The sequence below is a fragment of the Aspergillus brunneoviolaceus genome (genome assembly GCF_003184695.1).
Source record: "Aspergillus brunneoviolaceus CBS 621.78 unplaced genomic scaffold BO95scaffold_12, whole genome shotgun sequence".
NCBI classification, from domain to species: Eukaryota; Fungi; Ascomycota; class Eurotiomycetes; order Eurotiales; family Aspergillaceae; genus Aspergillus; species Aspergillus brunneoviolaceus.
The window spans coordinates 83,834-100,372 of NW_020290742.1; the positions used below are offsets into that span (position 1 = coordinate 83,834).

A 16,539-nucleotide genomic window follows, 5' to 3' on the forward strand; every position below is an offset into this window, starting at 1 on the left:
AGGAGGCACTCAAGAATGAGCTACTTGGACTCGTTTTCTTTTACAAAGGATGGATGTTCCTGTACGTTACTGGTTCAAGAAAACAATCATTCGTTCTTGCTTTCCCCTGTAACATCTAGCTAGTTTCTAAAATCCATATTTGACTCAGTCCTCTGTGTACTTGGATCACTTTACACTAGAACAAAAAATCACCTATCAGGGCTATCAATCACATAAATTCATCACATGAATTCAAGGTGAAAAGCACGCTACATCAAAGGCAGCCTAGAGTATTTCTCTTTTTTTGGGCCTTCGAAGGGAGTCTCAGAACAAGGCTCAGGAGTAGCAACATATAGTACAGTCTCGTTTCGACCCTCAAAATAGTCAGACCATTGCGATGAATTCTTGCCACTGGCACAAGGCAACATTTGAGGCTTTGAATACTATTCGGGCAGCTGCTCAACATCACTACTTGACTGAATCGAAATGCCCGTATCGTTGCCTATCCCATCACTCTTTGCTCCGGAATGATCTTGGCGCGGCATTACTTATTGGTGCCAGCAACACCACACAGCTGGAGGATAAGATAAGATTTAGGGTACTTACAGTGGGAGGAAAGGAGTTTGCACCCCCCCTGTTTGGCGTACGTACTGCATCACCGCCTTCTTTATTTTGTCCACCGCACACCCAACAAAGAAAATAGATGGCTTCTATAAGAGCTCTGCAGGCAGGCTCACGAATAACTATGCCTAAAGAGGCTAGCGGATGAACTATTGCAGAGGGGGGGTGGCAATTTCCTTTCCAGGGACTGTAGAAGAGGAAAAATCCCCCCCCCCCCCTCCCCTGTTTGGTTGGGCCGAAGGGTCTTTGGCAGTGGAGGCGGCCAGCTTATAAGGAACGTGGAACCTGGGTCCGGATCTTGAACTCTCCTCCCGGTCTCTATGTTCCATTTCATTGCCTTTGTCAACTGTGACCACTTAAGCTTTCATTAAATTGGTGTTTAAAAACAGAAATCAAAGGCTGCAATCGCTCCTCATGCTGTCGCTATTGATCATGCCACAACTAAGTCTGAGCCGTTCGCCTTTCACTATATGGATACTTGGATAGATCAGTTGATTTGAGGCCAGAGAACGGCAAGAGATTGGAATTAGATTATGATAAAGAGATACCTAGTTAAACGAGACGACGGAAAGAACCGCAAGCTGAAACGCTGACGGGGCGGATTGACCTGGCCAACAAATTTGTTCAATCGCAGTACAAATTTGCTGACACGAACGACCACCATCAATACCGATATCTCCGAAATAATGTGATCATTAGAATAGTCTCGGAGAAATCTCCCATGACGCAATGTCTTATGCCAGAAAATGTATAAATATTCCGACCACCCATCTTTTGAGCCTGGAGCTGGGCATTTTCAACGCAAATTCTCCCGGCTTCATTTTTCAAACAAACTCTCCAGATGGCATCGACACCCCATGTCTGGCTGATTACAGGCTGCTCAGCTGGTTTCGGCATTTCAATTGCTCGTGCAGTCCTTGCCCATGGACATCTTGTGGTTGCAACCTCTCGGAATCCGGCGAAAACACCAGACCTGGTTGAAGAGATCACACAAAAGGGTGGGCACTGGTTGACGCTTGACGTGACAAGCCCCGAAGAGGATATTAAAAAGGTGGTCGAGAAGGCCCGGGATCTGTATGGTCATATTGATGTTGTTGTCAATAACGCGGGCTTTGCGGTAGTCAGCGCACTAGAGGACGTCGAGTGAGTCGCTTCCTTCCAACTTGCTCTATGCCGCAAAAACAACCTAATGCAAGTGAATATAGCGAGAGCGCCATCAGAGCACAGTTTGAGACAAATGTGTATGGGCTTATCAAAGTCACAAAGTCCGTTCTACCAATAATGCGGAATTCGCGCTCTGGAACTATTGTGAACATGAGTTCTGTGGGTGGTTTGAGAGCACTACCTGCTGTCAGCTTGTATTCAGCATCAAAACATGCCGTCGAAGCTATCAGCGAAGCGCTCGCACTCGAATTGTCACCTTTCGGCATCAGAGTTCTTTTAGTAGAGCCCGGAGCATTTCGAACCAATTTCCTTGGACAAAATGCAGTCTCTTACCAGCCACCGAGTGATCCATACCTCGGGACAGCCGTCGAGAAAACCCAGCAGTATCTCCATAGCGAGAATGGAAAGCAACCTGGTGATCCAGAAAAAGCGGCAGAAAGAATTTATGAAGTCGTTATGGGAGAAGGAATGGCTAAAGATAAAAAACAGTATCTTAGGTTGGTTTTGGGCAACAAGGCTTATGAAAACGCTCGTCTTAAAGTTGCCGACCTTTCGGAGAACTTTCTCGCCTTGGAGGACATTTCTAGAAGTACGGACTACTAAGTATTTTCGAGGGCGACAATTGCAGTTTAGTCAAGTTGTATAATCATAATTAAGCAATCCAATCCAAGAGCTCTACTGATACTATTAAGGTAATACGCATGTGACTGGACCACCTGGTTGAGCGGGCCATTCACCTATCATTAGACAATTTCAAGATCGATTATCTCATCAACACCCCTTGGTTCAACTAGAAATAGCGATTTTCACATGTATTGCCTATGAAAAATATCTCTACATCCAGAACACTTAGCTGGCGCCCTCTTCGATGGTCAGACCCGCTTCACAGGGTATCTCATTCGCTGCGCGGAGATTCCCATTATCCTGCACAGGTAATGGAAGCTTGTGTAGCAAAAGGTAGTACCCCTTGAGAATCCGATCTACTACTAAGTTTAGTCGGCTTTGAGGGCTTTTTAACCGCTGAGCTAATCGATCATTCATTGTACTGTTTTGCTTGCGTAGCTGAGCTAGCGTTTTAGGCATTCAAAATGCCCTATAAGCTCCTCTGAGGTTCCCCTAGCATATGCACACGAAGTGTCGGTTTCACTTTATTAATGTCGCTGGAGATTTTCCAACACAGTCTCATTCTCCTCCTTCGTGGTTCGCTTTCATCCATCCAGCCCTAGGACAGACCAATTAGTGGCCTATTTGATTGAAAGCGAGATGGGCACCGAAAACAACATTGATGCAAGGACAGATCATGTTTCTTCAGATACTGGACTACTTCTAGTAATGTCAAAGATCAAAATCTTCTGGAAAGTTCCGTCTCTATTTGTTAGACGCGATTCCCGATGAGTGGTGTGGGTCATGCAAGTGATGAATTTCTGAAATTAGGTATAATTGTGTTTTCATTAAAGCCGAAAACCCCGATGGCTATTTCCGTGGCATCTGAACTTAGTGACAGGCAAATTCCCACCGACTCTTTATGCTAAACATTATCTCGGGGTTCTTAAGAATGTCTGCTGAAAAGAAGATACCCTTGCGCCAGTGAGATTAGTCACAGTAGAAGTATCGAATAATCTAGCATTTGAAGGATTCGACTAGACTAGGGATCGGTTGACGGTGGTTATCCAGCCTTACTTCAACCGCGAAGTCTAAATGTCTTACGTTCCTAAGGCCTACTAGTCAAACACACGAATGAAAGCATGACGTCTTAGTACCAAGAGAAAAGTTAATTGCAGGAATTCCGGGTTGATCCGGTTACCATACAAAAACATAAAAGGAGTGGGTACGCGCAGAATCAGTCTGTCCTTGGTGGTCAAAATACCACATCTACTGGATACTTGGTTTCACTAAATTACTAGCCTGGGTCAGCAATTAGCGCCAATTTTAAGATCTTTTTTTGTCTCAGAGACGATTGACGGATCATTATCTCGGTGGAGACCGGTCATAACAGCCATTGATTGATGCAGAAGAGAAAATTGTCGTAGTAATAGACCAATCACATTCCTTGCCGACGTACTGTTGAACAGTGGATAATCAAAAGTCTCGCGGACGCGTGTCAGCAATCTGCAGATAAAACCCCACGCAACGTGATAAGATAGCCAGTCCATTTTTCACTATTTTTTTTATTTCATCCTTGAAATATACCTGTCCTCGAGCCATCTGGCTTTATCCATTGCCACATACGCTTGCGAGATTTGACGCTATTTCTCATGGGGACGCCATCAGTAGCGAGGTCACTCGTCCTGCAGCGCGTTTTCCCAGGGGTGGAGGTAGCACCTGCAGATAACTGGATAGGCGTCACAGATATGAAAAGGCGAAGGAAGTTGCAAAATCGACTCAATCAACGATCTCGGAGTCAGTAGTATTTCACATTTGAATCAAATCTGTGCTAATGTGCTACATGGACTAGGGCAACGCCGTCGAGTAGCAGATAGCAACCAACAGTCCACGCCTTCAGCGCCACCTAGTATTGAGATCGCCCTTAGGATTTTAGATACTTTGCAGATTATTGGCCCGGCCTTGCGGAATGTAGAGGACATCATGAACCAGCTTGTAAGCATGGTCACTGCCCATGCTAACCTCATGTGTGGGTCCCCATTACGAGATCTACGCTTCAGTATAACAAGACTGAACGTCTTACGAGCACTTTTTTTCAACCTGGAAGTACTAGGTTACAGCCCAAGTGACATCCACGACGATGCTCAGTCAACCTTCACTCCCAATATCCAAAGCGGGATCAAGTGGTCCCGCATAGAAGCGTTGCCAACGGCCCTTCGGCCGACTGTGATCCAGCGAACTGTGCCCCACCACCCGTGGCTGGATCTTATGCCCTTCCCCCGAATGAGGGATACTCTCATACTGGCGCAAGCCTATATGGGTGATGAGCAGCTGTGCCACGATCTGTGTGGAAACAGGGTACCCTGTGCCGGCTGTCGTGATCTGAGCCGACCAGGAGGGATTGGTGAGACTGGCGTTCTGGTTTGGCGTGACCCGTGGGATCCATCCGGCTGGGAAGTGACAGAGACCTTTGCCCGGTCATGGGGTTGGGTGCTGCAGGATTGCGTAGACTTGTTTAATTCGACCAACGCGTGGCGGATTGAGCGTGGAGAGAGGCCGCTGTTTAGAAGTGCTTTTGGAATCGACAAAAATGCTAAAGTATGACATCCGTGTCTTGATTATTGTCACCGATTCTGAAGGGAATGCATGGACAGAGTCTGCCAAACGTCAGTAAATCACTGATGGTCTCGATATTTCCATCAAACGCTTGTGCGAATTTCTCAAAAAACGGGAACTGAAATTTGAAGCTATTATAGAATAAGTAGCCGTGGTTCTCAACTGACTAAAGTAGTAAACCTTTGTGACTTTTCAATCTGAAGCTACCGAGAGAAAAATATAGGCTCTCCGGAATTTGCATAGAGTAAAAATGGCAAACAGTTGCGATATGAACGAAAAGCTTGAGAACAGCCTTCTGATGATGAAAGGCGAGCCTGTATACAAGAGATACACGAATGCTTTGCTGCTGAGAGGAAAAATGAGAGGAAATGGGAATCTTGGACTGAATAACCGCGATGTGGTTCATAAAGACCAGGCTTCAAGGAATTAATCATTCTATCCCGAATTGACTAAGATAGTCTTTTTTGCTTCTGAAAGGGCCGAGGTGATTGAACCTCAACCGGTATCGGGCACGAGCTCATCAAAAGCAAAAAGGAAAGTATACGACGGGGTATTCTGGATAGAAAGCTTTCATGTACTAAATTCTAGCAGGGAATAAAGAAATCACTGCACGAGATGCGGTATTTCTATGTACAGCCGCAGGTTCAGGCGTATCAAATATAATCTAGTCAAGAATGTTTTTGTGCAATTGGGAGATAGCCAACGTATTGAATGCCCAGCGAAATATCAATGTTTGTTTGTCCTATGGTAATGGATCTACAATCGTACGTAATTTGTTGAGTGGTTTCCCTTGATTGCCGCGGACGATTGTGGACTCATTAAATTTATTCGTGATAGCTGCCTAGAATTATGGAAAATGATACCCTGCTGTTCATGGGGGTATCCAAACCTTGGAATCTTATACTGAATCAAACTACGCTGCTCAATTAGCCCATTTCCTTCGCATCCAAGCCCCCTCTCTCCTCAATACAATTTACAAAGTTGAAAACTGCAAGCAATTCATGCTCCAAGGCTGAAGCAACTAAAGCGTGCCAAAAATAGACCGCCAATTGTCAACTTTGGTTGACCGCGCAAGGCTTATCTCGAGTTTCCATGAAAGTATGGAGTGTTTTGATACTGCAATAATAAAAGCCCCTACACGATAGAGGAAAAGTTAATCTAGGACACAGCTATCCCCAGCATTTCATCCTGCATGACCCCACAGCGATCGAGCCTGCGAGGATTGTGACAGCCCCAATAGACATGTCATACGGAAACCGGCCGCAGGTACCTGATAGTCGTTCGTTCGTAATAAAAGCATGCATACGGTCAGTTCAAGCTCTAGCGCCTCCCACTTCTCCTCGAGATGGATTTCGATTTGGATGCTGTGGTCAAAGCTGTGGCTGTAGGCCTCGTGCTTGCGGCATTACACCAAGTCTACCACCGCCTCCTGCTACCTCGACCGATCCGTGATATTCCACACATTGCGGGGTCAGCCCGGAGGCTACTCGGAGACCTTCCTGAGTTGCAGAAGATAATGGCAAGTACGCAGGACATCCAGTCCTGGCTACTGGAACAGACCCGTCGGCTGAAGTCCCCTCTGATTCAACTGTTTTTGGACCCGCTGGGTAAGCCAGTTGTGGTCCTTAATGATCCACGAGAGGCCTTTGACCTACTGCTCTACCGCAGTCGAGACTTCGACCGTACACCCATGGTACAGGACGTTTTCTCCGGCCTGTCTCACACTCACCATATCACCATGAGCACTGGCCCCGAGTGAAAGAGACACCGTAATCTGATGAAGCATCTGGTGACCACGCCATTCCTTCAGGACACTGCTGCGCCTGCGATTCACGCGTCTGTCGTGCGTCTGGTCGAACTGTGGAGTATCAAGGGGCGGGTGTCCCGAGCGTCGTCGGCGTGCTTTCCACCTCAAAAGGATTTTCAACGCATGGTCCTTGATACCCTGTTGGAAATCTCATTCGGACGGGACTTTCCCAAAGACGGGATCTCATCGCAAATCGAGCTGCTCCGGGACGCCGAAGCCTGCGGCAGGGCGAGAGTGAGCAGTGAGCCGCAGATCATCACATTCCCGGAATCAGATCCTCACGAGTTCATCCGTGCGCACGGGGTGCTCAGTGAAGCCATTGAACAGAGCGGGACATCGCTCTTCCCACGACAGTCATGGTGGATGATGTCCAAGCTACCCCGACTGGCCCACGCCCTCCGGGTCAAAAGCTGGGTCACGCGGGAATGGCTCGAGACTGCAGTCTCCAGCACCGTCGGTGCACCCGCGGACTCGGCATCAGGGCTTCCCGACCCACCCCAATCGTCAGTTGAATTCATGATTCAGCATGAGAGGGATCTGGCGAAACAGGAATCCCGGAAACCGGATTACCTGTCCCCGGCGATGGAAGACGAGGTGCGTGACAATCAACTAGAAACTACCAACATAACAAACTGCTAACCCGCTCACCACCAGCTGTACGGATCCATCTTCGGCGCCTCGCATAGCACCGTGTTCACCCTAGCTTGGGGAGTCAAGCTTCTATCCGATCACCCTCGGGTGCAGAGCCAGCTCCGCGAATGCCTGCGCGCGGGCTTCCCCGAAGCCCTAACGGCAGGACGCCCGCCCAGCGCCCTGGAACTGTCGTCCCGAACCATTCCCTATCTTCATGCAACCGTCGAGGAGATGCTGCGGTTTACTCCGACCGCGTTCATGATCGACCGCATCGCCACCCGGGACACCGAGCTCCTGGGCTACGCCATTCCCAAGGGCACCTGCGTCTGGGCCCTGAGCAGCGGGCCCGGATTCACGTCACCGGCGTGGCCGATCCCCGCCGACAGGCGTAGTATCGCTGTGTCTCGGACGGCGATGCCGACGCCCGCCGTAAAGCAAGATCACGCCCGGCAGTCTCCCAGTCACGAGTGGGCTGGTGAAGATCTTGATCGATTCGTTCCGGAGCGATGGCTGGTGGCTCCCTCCGGGGCCGACGGCCCATCGACCTTCGATCCGAACGCGGGCCCAACCCTGGCCTTCGGGGCCGGACTCCGGGGCTGCTTTGGGCGTCCGTTGGCCCAGCTGCAGCTGCGCATGACGTTCGCGCTACTGGTGTGGCATTTCGAGCTGAGGCCGTGTCCCGCGGCTCTGGCGACGTACGTGGCGGTCGATGGGCTCTTTCGGCAGCCGAAACACTGCTTCGTTGCTTTGGGGGAGCCTGCGCGGGGGGCTGGTCAGTAGTTAGAAGGACATCCACAGTCTGTGGGGTGGTTCGGGGCGTGCATGTCCAACATGGTGATTGCTCCTGGCAGATGTATCTGCTGTGCATTTATAAGTTGCCCCGCTTTTCGGTGTTCGTCTTGAGGTCGTATTATGCTCCGTCTATCCCCCCGTATGGATCCTAGCGTTCGAGTCAATTTCAAGACACCAATTACTACTTTCAGTTCTTTTTCTTGTCTCGGTGGAGACTGTTCAGCGCTTCAAAGCAAACAAGACGTCTTTCAAACTTGACATTTATAACGGAGTGAAAGGCCTTTGGCGGTCTTCCAAGACGAACCCCGCAGCTAAGCGCCGATCGTACAGACCCATAGATATAATAAGAAATGGTCGCAGTGCAGCAGCGCATTACGTCACTCATGCTATCTTAATCAATAAACTAGACCCCTAGTCAAATTAGTAGAATCTCCTTGCTGAGTGAAACATATGCAAATGGTGCTATCAAGTGCAGTTAGGTCTAAAGTGCCCGATGACCGCGTACAGTACACTACAGTACACCACATACTACTTAAATCCCAACCCCTCCCCCTTGAACTCTCCAATTCAGTCTCCAACCACCACCACCGGCCGCTATCCCCATCCACGATGACCGGATTAGCACGCAAATACGAAATCAACGCCGACATGGGCGAAGGCTTCGGCCGCTGGAAGATGGCAGGTAGCCCCGTGGCTCGTGTAACCACCACATAGATCAACGGAATAACCCACCCACCACCACAAACAGGGCCCCGACTCAGAACTGATGCCGTTCATCGACGCCGCCAACATCGCCTGCGGCTTCCACGCCGGCGACCCAACCATCATGCTCAAGACCATCCGGCTGTGCAAGCAGCACGGGGTGCGGGCCGGGGCGCACCCGGGCCAGCAGGATCTGTTCGGGTTCGGCCGCCGCAAGATCGAAGTCGACCCGGGGGACATGTACGCCGCGGTGTTGTACCAGGTCGGGGCGCTGAAGGCGATGCTGGACGCGGAGGGCGTGGCCCTCGCCCACATCAAGCCGCACGGCGACCTGTTCTTCTACATGCAGCGCGACGAGGACATCATGCGCGCAGTGCTGGAGGTCTGCGCCACCTTCCGGGTGCCCGTGTACGGTTCCCAGAATGCTAAGCAGGCGGCAATGTGCAGGGAGCTGGGCGTGCCGTTCCAGGGCGAGATGTACGTCGATATCGACTACTCGTCCGATGGGCGGTTGCTGCCGGTCGCGCAGTCCCGCGTTCCGACGCCGGAGCTGTGCTACGAGCGGGCGCGGTCCGCTACGTTGACGGATGTCGGCAAGGACATCGAGGGGAGTGAGTTTCAGTTTGGGTTCGAGGGCACCCCGTTTAGTATCTGTGTACATTCGGATCTGCCGACCGTGTTGGAGAATGTGGTGGGCGTGCGCAGGGCCGTCGATGAGGCTAACCGGCTGCGGTTTCCGCAGGAGGCCGGGGTTGAGGGTCTCTGATTTGAGGGCAGTACGTCGCAGAATGCTCGACTTTTCTAGGGGGAATAGTAGTCATCGAGAAGAGTGAGGGTCGTGGGGTTGTCAACCGTCAATTGGATGCGTGTGAGGGGTTGCTATCAGATTGGTAGTGATTGCCATGGTGACAGTCATACATCTCCCGCACTCTCTAGCCTCTTGTAAGTTCGGGACACAAAAGACAACCTTGGTTAAATGCTACTTATATTTGGCGTTCATTCTCACGTTTTATGTTTTACCTTTTGGTCAATAGACCATGCTCCAAATAAACCTGACACTCTGGCCGATCGGACCTTCACCGGGCATGCTGCTTACCCCAACTCTTATCGCGTATCTCAGGCATTCGTCCTCCAACTTGCCCCGCACCGATCATCCTTACCCCGTCGTTGTACATGACATGGAGCCACCGAGTGAGCTGGCAAATGAGAGGCAAATCCAGGTTTTGTTATCTTTGCGAATTATTCTACAAGAAGAGCCGTCACTTGATGTTGGGATTTGCGGCGTTCGTCTCCCATCCGTAAAGCCCCAGCATCAACACGTGGTGGTTGCCCCAGGCACCATTTTTATCACGGCCACTCGTGCCTGCTAATTCGGTCGTTCTACTATGTGTTAGTAGCGGGCGGTAATTACGGTACATCTCTTTCATCTACCATTTGTATCGGCCCTGTTCATGCTGGCTGGTAATATGTGATGATAAGTAAGCTCGATGCACAGCCCAAACACGCCTGGCCCGCTCACAGACATTTGATTATGCAAAGAGATCTCAAAATAAATGGAGAAGAGGAGTCTCTGACTACGTAGTTCATGGCAAGGGGCGGTGGCTTCAGCGGCTGTTCTCGACAAACTCTGTTACGTGGGAGTATGTGATTCCGGCTACAAGACAGCGTGAGACCAGCAGTCTAGAAACAAAGAAAATGTATTTTAGCAAGATTAATCTTGGTGAATGCCTGTGGCACACCAGGGAAAGCTTTCAATTTCTGATTTTCCAAGGCAAGCCACCGAGTATGAGTGCTCTGGGGCCTATGCCATTTTTGACCCAGTGATTAGCTGTTTCCCATGTGTCCAGAGGCTATCTCATACCTTGTACCTTGTACCATGTGCTCTGGTACTGCCTTTCTCTCCCCGGATACTCTTAATCTTCTACATTCCAAGGATGCCTGTTCCCTGTTTGCAGCTAGCGATCTCCTTGCTGTCATTCAATCTTGTCCATGAAGCACCTGCCATAAATATCTATCCGTTCCGCGAGCAAAGCAATCTCCGTATCTCGGCCTCGATAGTCTCATGGAGATGTCATCAATGATCCGGTGGGGGTTCAAGGCCAACCTACACCGAGCTCCACAAGCCTGGCGGCCTTCGATGCTGACCTATACTCCGATAGGTCAGCTACGGTCGGCTGGTACTTTGGATTCAAGTATCAACTGCCCAGATTGAACAATATATACAACAATGTAAAACATGTTATCCTCAGGACGAAAGTGGTTGGAATAACTTTCAACTGCTCGGTGGCAGCATGTGGTTTCGGTCTCGTGCAAGAATAGTTAAACATACATTCACAGTTGTGGTTTGATATACGGTCAATTTAAAGTAACCAGAAAGTAGACAGTCTTGCGTGGCGTCAATTTTATCACCGTTTGATTCTCGATGAATCAAGAGAGTAAATAATTTGATTCTTTTCTGCATTGAAACCAAATCAACCTCACTAAGAACATGGAGTTGAATTCTCCCGCTCTTGACCTTACATTCGATTCTGATTGGTGCTTCGCTTGTGGTTTATATACAACTTAGGCTTTCAAGTGTTTGAATAATGGGTAACCGATACCCAAATCAGTTTATATCTGAGTAATAGCAAATTCACTCTCTCAATATTTGGCTACTGCTGTCTTTGATGATTGAGTTCTTGTACAAACTTCCGTCAACCCCAACGTCCCAGCCGCTGATTCAACAAAAGGTCCTGGCTCCGGAGCAAGAGACCAAACAGCTTGTTGACCAGTGTCTGAGATTATAATGGCTCTAGAGATGTAGACGTCCTGATAACATTCAATGGCGATAGATACACGGTTCTGGTCAGGTGATATTCACTACTACTCTTTAGGGGACATCGAATGTGGACAGCGCTTTCCTCAATCACTTGCGGCAAGTGTTCCCTCAACTCTCTTTGCCATCTTTCAAGTCTCCTCATCAGCTCCGATCACTACTCCATCATTCTTTTCATACACACCTCAGCACATATCTTTATCTTGATCGCCTCAATTCCCAGTCAGCCAACACAAAATGATGCATTAATCCACCCTGACAGATGGAACGTCTACCCACTGAGTTACTTTACTATATTGGTCAGTACAGCCGAGAGGAAGAGCCCCCTTTCAGGACCTTGTGGGCGCTATCTTTATGCGCGTGGCGCTTCTATCACGCGTTCAAACCTCTGTTATACTCTGAGATTCGCATCACTCATGACGGTCATCGTATCCCTCTTCATCACGTTGATTTGATTATACGGCTCTGGCATGACGTAGAGTTGGCCAAGCGGGTGCATCGGCTCGATATTCACTGGCACGGGTGTGGCTCGAGTGACCTGAGCAAGTGCGAAGACGAAAGCAAAATTGTCGCATTCATCAACTCGGCCCTAGATGAGATTTTCGGCTCCGATGCGCCCCTCTACCGGACCCGAGACAGATGGGAACACCATCTGCAGGCTCGCTGCCAAGAGGCTTGGGCGGGGATTCTTCTTGTTCGACTATCCCATCTGCGACGCCTGTTCGTGAAATACGACGATTCCGACCTGATAGCCGATATCCTGCGCAAGGCGGCGCAGCGGCAGCAGCCCTTTGATCGCACCCTGCCCTTCCCGTACCTCACTGAAGTAACCGCATGTGCCCACGGCCGCCTAAATTGGATCGAGTCGGATCTCCTTACCTCCTTCTTCTATTTCCCCGCGGTCCGCCGGGTCAATGTCTTCGCCGTAGCCGGGACCTCCGCCGCACCTGAGTCGCTAGTCGTGAAACATGATTCGCTCCCCGTGCGAATCTAAGTAGTCTCGAATGCCGTTTACTGCCGCGGGATGCTCGACTGGCTCGCGGCGAGCGCGCGTCTCGAATAGGTCACGTTGAAGATCGCGGTCCATCCCGCCGATGACTACTGGGATATGCCGTCGAACGAAAGATTCAATGCCTCGAGATTCCGGCAAGCCCTTCTTCCTTGCGCCAAAACGCTCAGGTCTCTTCGGCTGGAGGGCGCCTGTAGTTACAAAGTAGTCTGGTATGACGATGACCGCGACGAGGATGAGGAGACCGCATTTGGGTCATTCAAGGAGTTCGCCAACCTTCAGACACTGATCGTGCGATACCATTTCCTTCTAGCACAACCCTCGGCGGATAGCAAGATGCGACTTCTGGAAATACTGCCCGCTTCGCTCGAGTCCCTGGGGATCACCGACGTCGAATCCGACCATTATCTTAACCTGGTGGCGGAGCTCTTGCGATTGGTACGGCACGGCCGGGATCTCTTTCCCCGCCTGAACGAAGTCCACCTGTTCGTGATCGACATGTGCGAGGACCTACTGGCTGCTTTGAGAACGGGGTTCGAATTGGCCGGTATCGGGCTGACGGTGGAGCTGCAGCAAGAAGAAGACTGGGAGTACAATCATGTGTCTTCCGACGGCGAAAGCCCTTCCCTTGATGTTGAGGTCCAAATGTTTGGTGGGTCATGATGCTTGAACTTTGATCTATATTTCTATCTGTACTGAGGTGTTGGATGAGTTTTGATAGTGCTTGGGTAGAGTCTTAGCCATATCCTTCCGGTTCAGTACTTACTAGGTAGTCTTCGCTGCGCTAAATCGACTAACATGTCCGTGTGGGCAACGAACCCTTATCTCGCATCGTAACCGCCCTGACTGATTTCGAAGCTGAGACGACGAACTTCGTGTCTCTGGTTACTCCATATTGCTTGTAGCGAGTCTGAAAGTACTGATAGGCAGGATTCTGTCTCTACCTCGAGCCTTGGGCTTTTTATGGGTTGAGCCATAATCCAACTTTTCGACTTGCAACCGACTGAAACACTACAGCTTTGACGGGAAAAGCACCATCCTACACTGTGTCCATGTTAAGATTGCTGGATTGTTTGAGGAGAGCTGGATTTGATGCCACGCGCATATAAGTTTCATGTGGGAACACCAGACATTCTTGGCATTCCAGCGTACAGGGGTGTGCAATGAAGTGCGTCAGCGCTACTGATGCCTAAGACGACTAGAATTCTTTATTTAACAGCCAGACCGGGGCGGGGGAGCTCGAGTATTAACCTCTATCTCCTTCACATTAGACCTGTCGCCTCTGCTAGAATCCAATAATAATGCAAGCTCATAATACTTCGTCTCGAGGGATTCGATTAGCCATTCTAGTATTGGTGTCAGTTATACCATCCTTGCGTTCCTGGGAACCTTTTGTCTTGCTGATCATCTCCTAGATGCCTCGTCATCCTCATCGACACAGCGAATGTGGGGATGGCCAATATCGCGTTACCAACAATCAAGGAGGCACTCGGCTACAATGAGGGAGACTTGCAACGGATCTTGACCGCTTATTCACTGACGGTAAGATACACTTCCTCCATCACAAGGGCAGCGACAACCTGATGACGGAGAACGCGGCCAGTTCGGCGGGTTCCTGATGACCAGTGGCCGGCTGGGCGATATCTTCGGTCATCGAATGATATTACTTCTGGGCATGACGCTGTTCAACATAGCCTCCCTCGTCTGCGCTCTCGTCCACTCTCAGATTGGGGCTCATTATTGGAAGAGCCTTCCAAGGTAAGATTGCCGGTCTTGCCTTATCATTGATACTCATTCTTGACTACTCCCAGGTCTCGCAGCAGCATTCACCATTCCCTCCGCCCAGTCGTTGGTCGCCCTGGCTTTTGAGAATCCGAAGGCTCGTGTGCGGGCCTTCGGCGCCTGGGGTGCATGTGGCTCTAGTGGTTTTGTGTGCGCCTTCCCTTTTTCTTGTTGCTTCGTCCGACTAACCTGTCAATAGCTTTGGTCCTATCCTAGGTGGAGTTTTCACCTCACTGGTCACTTGGAAATGGGTACGGTGATGAGTAACTCCGTATCGGTAACCAAGTCTGATTGCATTCGTCTTAGATCTTCTGATTCTCCTTGATCGCGGAAGGTGCCCTCCAACTCGCAGTCATCGCTCTTATCCTTGTCCACGATCACCATCACCCAGCCGGAACTGGCACTGTGAACCAGTGGAAAGACCAGCTGGCGACTCTTCATACCCGTCTGGATCTCCCTGGTACCTTGTTATCGGTTGCCGGCCTCATCCTTCTGATCTACGCGCTGACGACCGGGAACATCGACGGCTGGAACCAGGCCAATGTTCTGACGACGCTGATTCTGGCGGTGGTAGCACTAGGAGTGTTCCTTGTTCTAGAACTGAGATTCTCCGCCGACCCAATTCTCCCTCGGTACATGATCACCGACCGAGGGAAAGCGCTGGGCTGTGCCAGCGCCGCCCTGACCTATGCTGTCTGGCAAGGCAGCAATTACCTCTTGACCCTTCAGCTGCAAAGTAAGCCTTTCCCCGTTGGGTTTTTCTATTTTCCACTCCCAACCCCCGTGCCACTAACAAACAGTGGCAAAAAGGCTTCGGTTACTCCGCACTTGCGACCTCGCTACGGTTCATCCCCCTCGGTGTCACGGCCTTAGTGGTCAACTTTGTAGTCCCCCTCCTAATCGGCCCGGTCGGCGCTCGCACGCTTTTGGTGTGTAGCTGGACCCTGACGCTGGGCGGACTGGTCCTCTTTACCCGGATGGGCGGGGCCGACGACTACTGGCGCTTCTGTCTCCCCGGGATGGTCTTGTACATTGCCGGTGTCGGGACGGTGTATTTCGTGGGGAACGTGAGTGTGGTGGCCACCGCGAAGAAGGAGCAGCAGGGGACGGTGGCTGGGGTTTATAATGTATGCTTGATCACTTGACGAGATTTTGTTTTCTCTCTTCCCCGAATCCTCATGATGTTGACGTTCAGATGTTCCTGAATGTGGGCGGAGCAGTGCTGGGAGTGGCGGTATTGACCGTGATCTCTAACTCGGTGACTGCTAACCACGGAGGCGAGGAGAATCCTCGCGCTGCCTTGAATGGATATCGGGCGGGGCACTATGCTGCGATCGCAATGGCGGCGCTTAGGGTGGTTCTGTCGTTGTTCTTTCGTTTACCTTGTTTATATGGTGAGAAGAGGGACGGGGAATGTGTGGAAGAACCAGGGACTTCAGCTTGATGTTTTGGGTCGCTTGGGATCCTCTCGGACGACAAAAGCCGAAGAGGAGGTAGGGTTGGATACGACGTTGCGTTCAGTGCGCAAAGTGGTAGTCAGGTCTGACAGCCCCATCATGATTTGAGCAACAACCTCGGGGCGCTCGTTCAACATAGTCTTTACTACTACCATTATAGACCAAGCACAACCTTATCTGTGTCACATCCAAAGTGGGCTACGCTGAGGCTACGAGCAAGATTCGCGTGCAAGCAATGTTCAACTCGCCTATATCCAAACCAATTTATCCGCATAATTGCCCCACCAAAACCCCCCCTCTGCACAGCACCAGGCCAGCAACCACCCACAAACTTAGTAACCAGCACGCTCAAAACCCCCCACACTCCTCAAACCTCAACAGCGCCCCCCTCAGCCCCACGCCGACTCTTCGGCGCCTGATCGGCAAACTCCTTCACGCCCGTCTCGATCGCATCCGAGATCCCACCGGCAACAGTCCCCGCCAACCCCTGCAGCTCCCGGGGCACCTTGGAAACAATCGTGTCAGACAGCTTCTTAGCGGCGGCCTTCTGCTGGGTGAG

At 50.6% G+C, this 16,539-nt stretch overlaps 5 protein-coding genes across 5 annotated transcripts; all 5 read left to right on the forward strand.

Moving 5' to 3' along the window:
• Positions 1 to 1,441: 1,441 nt before the first annotated feature.
• BO95DRAFT_355935 (NAD(P)-binding protein) lies at positions 1,442 to 2,367 on the forward strand (the record flags this gene model as incomplete). The annotated part of the gene is made up of 2 exons (XM_025582275.1): positions 1,442 to 1,743; positions 1,995 to 2,367. 2 exons carry the CDS (start codon positions 1,442 to 1,444, stop codon positions 2,365 to 2,367), a joined length of 675 nt encoding a protein of 224 aa, XP_025445302.1.
• Positions 2,368 to 4,350: 1,983 nt separating this feature from the next.
• On the forward strand, positions 4,351 to 4,971 carry BO95DRAFT_429007 (DUF3425 domain-containing protein; the record flags this gene model as incomplete). Its single annotated transcript, XM_025584872.1, has 1 exon — positions 4,351 to 4,971. The coding sequence occupies one exon, from the start codon at positions 4,351 to 4,353 to the stop codon at positions 4,969 to 4,971; it is 621 nt and encodes a 206-aa protein (XP_025445303.1).
• A 1,357-nt stretch (positions 4,972 to 6,328) lies between these two features.
• BO95DRAFT_460642 (cytochrome P450) lies at positions 6,329 to 8,203 on the forward strand (the record flags this gene model as incomplete). Its single annotated transcript, XM_025588757.1, has 3 exons — positions 6,329 to 6,676; positions 6,746 to 7,384; positions 7,445 to 8,203. 3 exons carry the CDS (start codon positions 6,329 to 6,331, stop codon positions 8,201 to 8,203), a joined length of 1,746 nt encoding a protein of 581 aa, XP_025445304.1.
• A 621-nt stretch (positions 8,204 to 8,824) lies between these two features.
• Positions 8,825 to 9,751, forward strand: BO95DRAFT_489065 (LamB/YcsF family protein; the record flags this gene model as incomplete). Its single annotated transcript, XM_025590548.1, has 2 exons — positions 8,825 to 8,893; positions 8,964 to 9,751. 2 exons carry the CDS (start codon positions 8,825 to 8,827, stop codon positions 9,681 to 9,683), a joined length of 789 nt encoding a protein of 262 aa, XP_025445305.1. The 3' UTR covers positions 9,684 to 9,751.
• Positions 9,752 to 14,042: 4,291 nt separating this feature from the next.
• Positions 14,043 to 16,399, forward strand: BO95DRAFT_450700 (MFS general substrate transporter; the record flags this gene model as incomplete). The annotated part of the gene is made up of 10 exons (XM_025588025.1): positions 14,043 to 14,098; positions 14,157 to 14,283; positions 14,345 to 14,424; positions 14,468 to 14,499; positions 14,553 to 14,673; positions 14,723 to 14,774; positions 14,938 to 15,259; positions 15,334 to 15,650; positions 15,719 to 15,917; positions 16,287 to 16,399. The coding sequence occupies 10 exons, from the start codon at positions 14,043 to 14,045 to the stop codon at positions 16,397 to 16,399; spliced, it is 1,419 nt and encodes a 472-aa protein (XP_025445306.1).
• Positions 16,400 to 16,539: the final 140 nt, after the last annotated feature.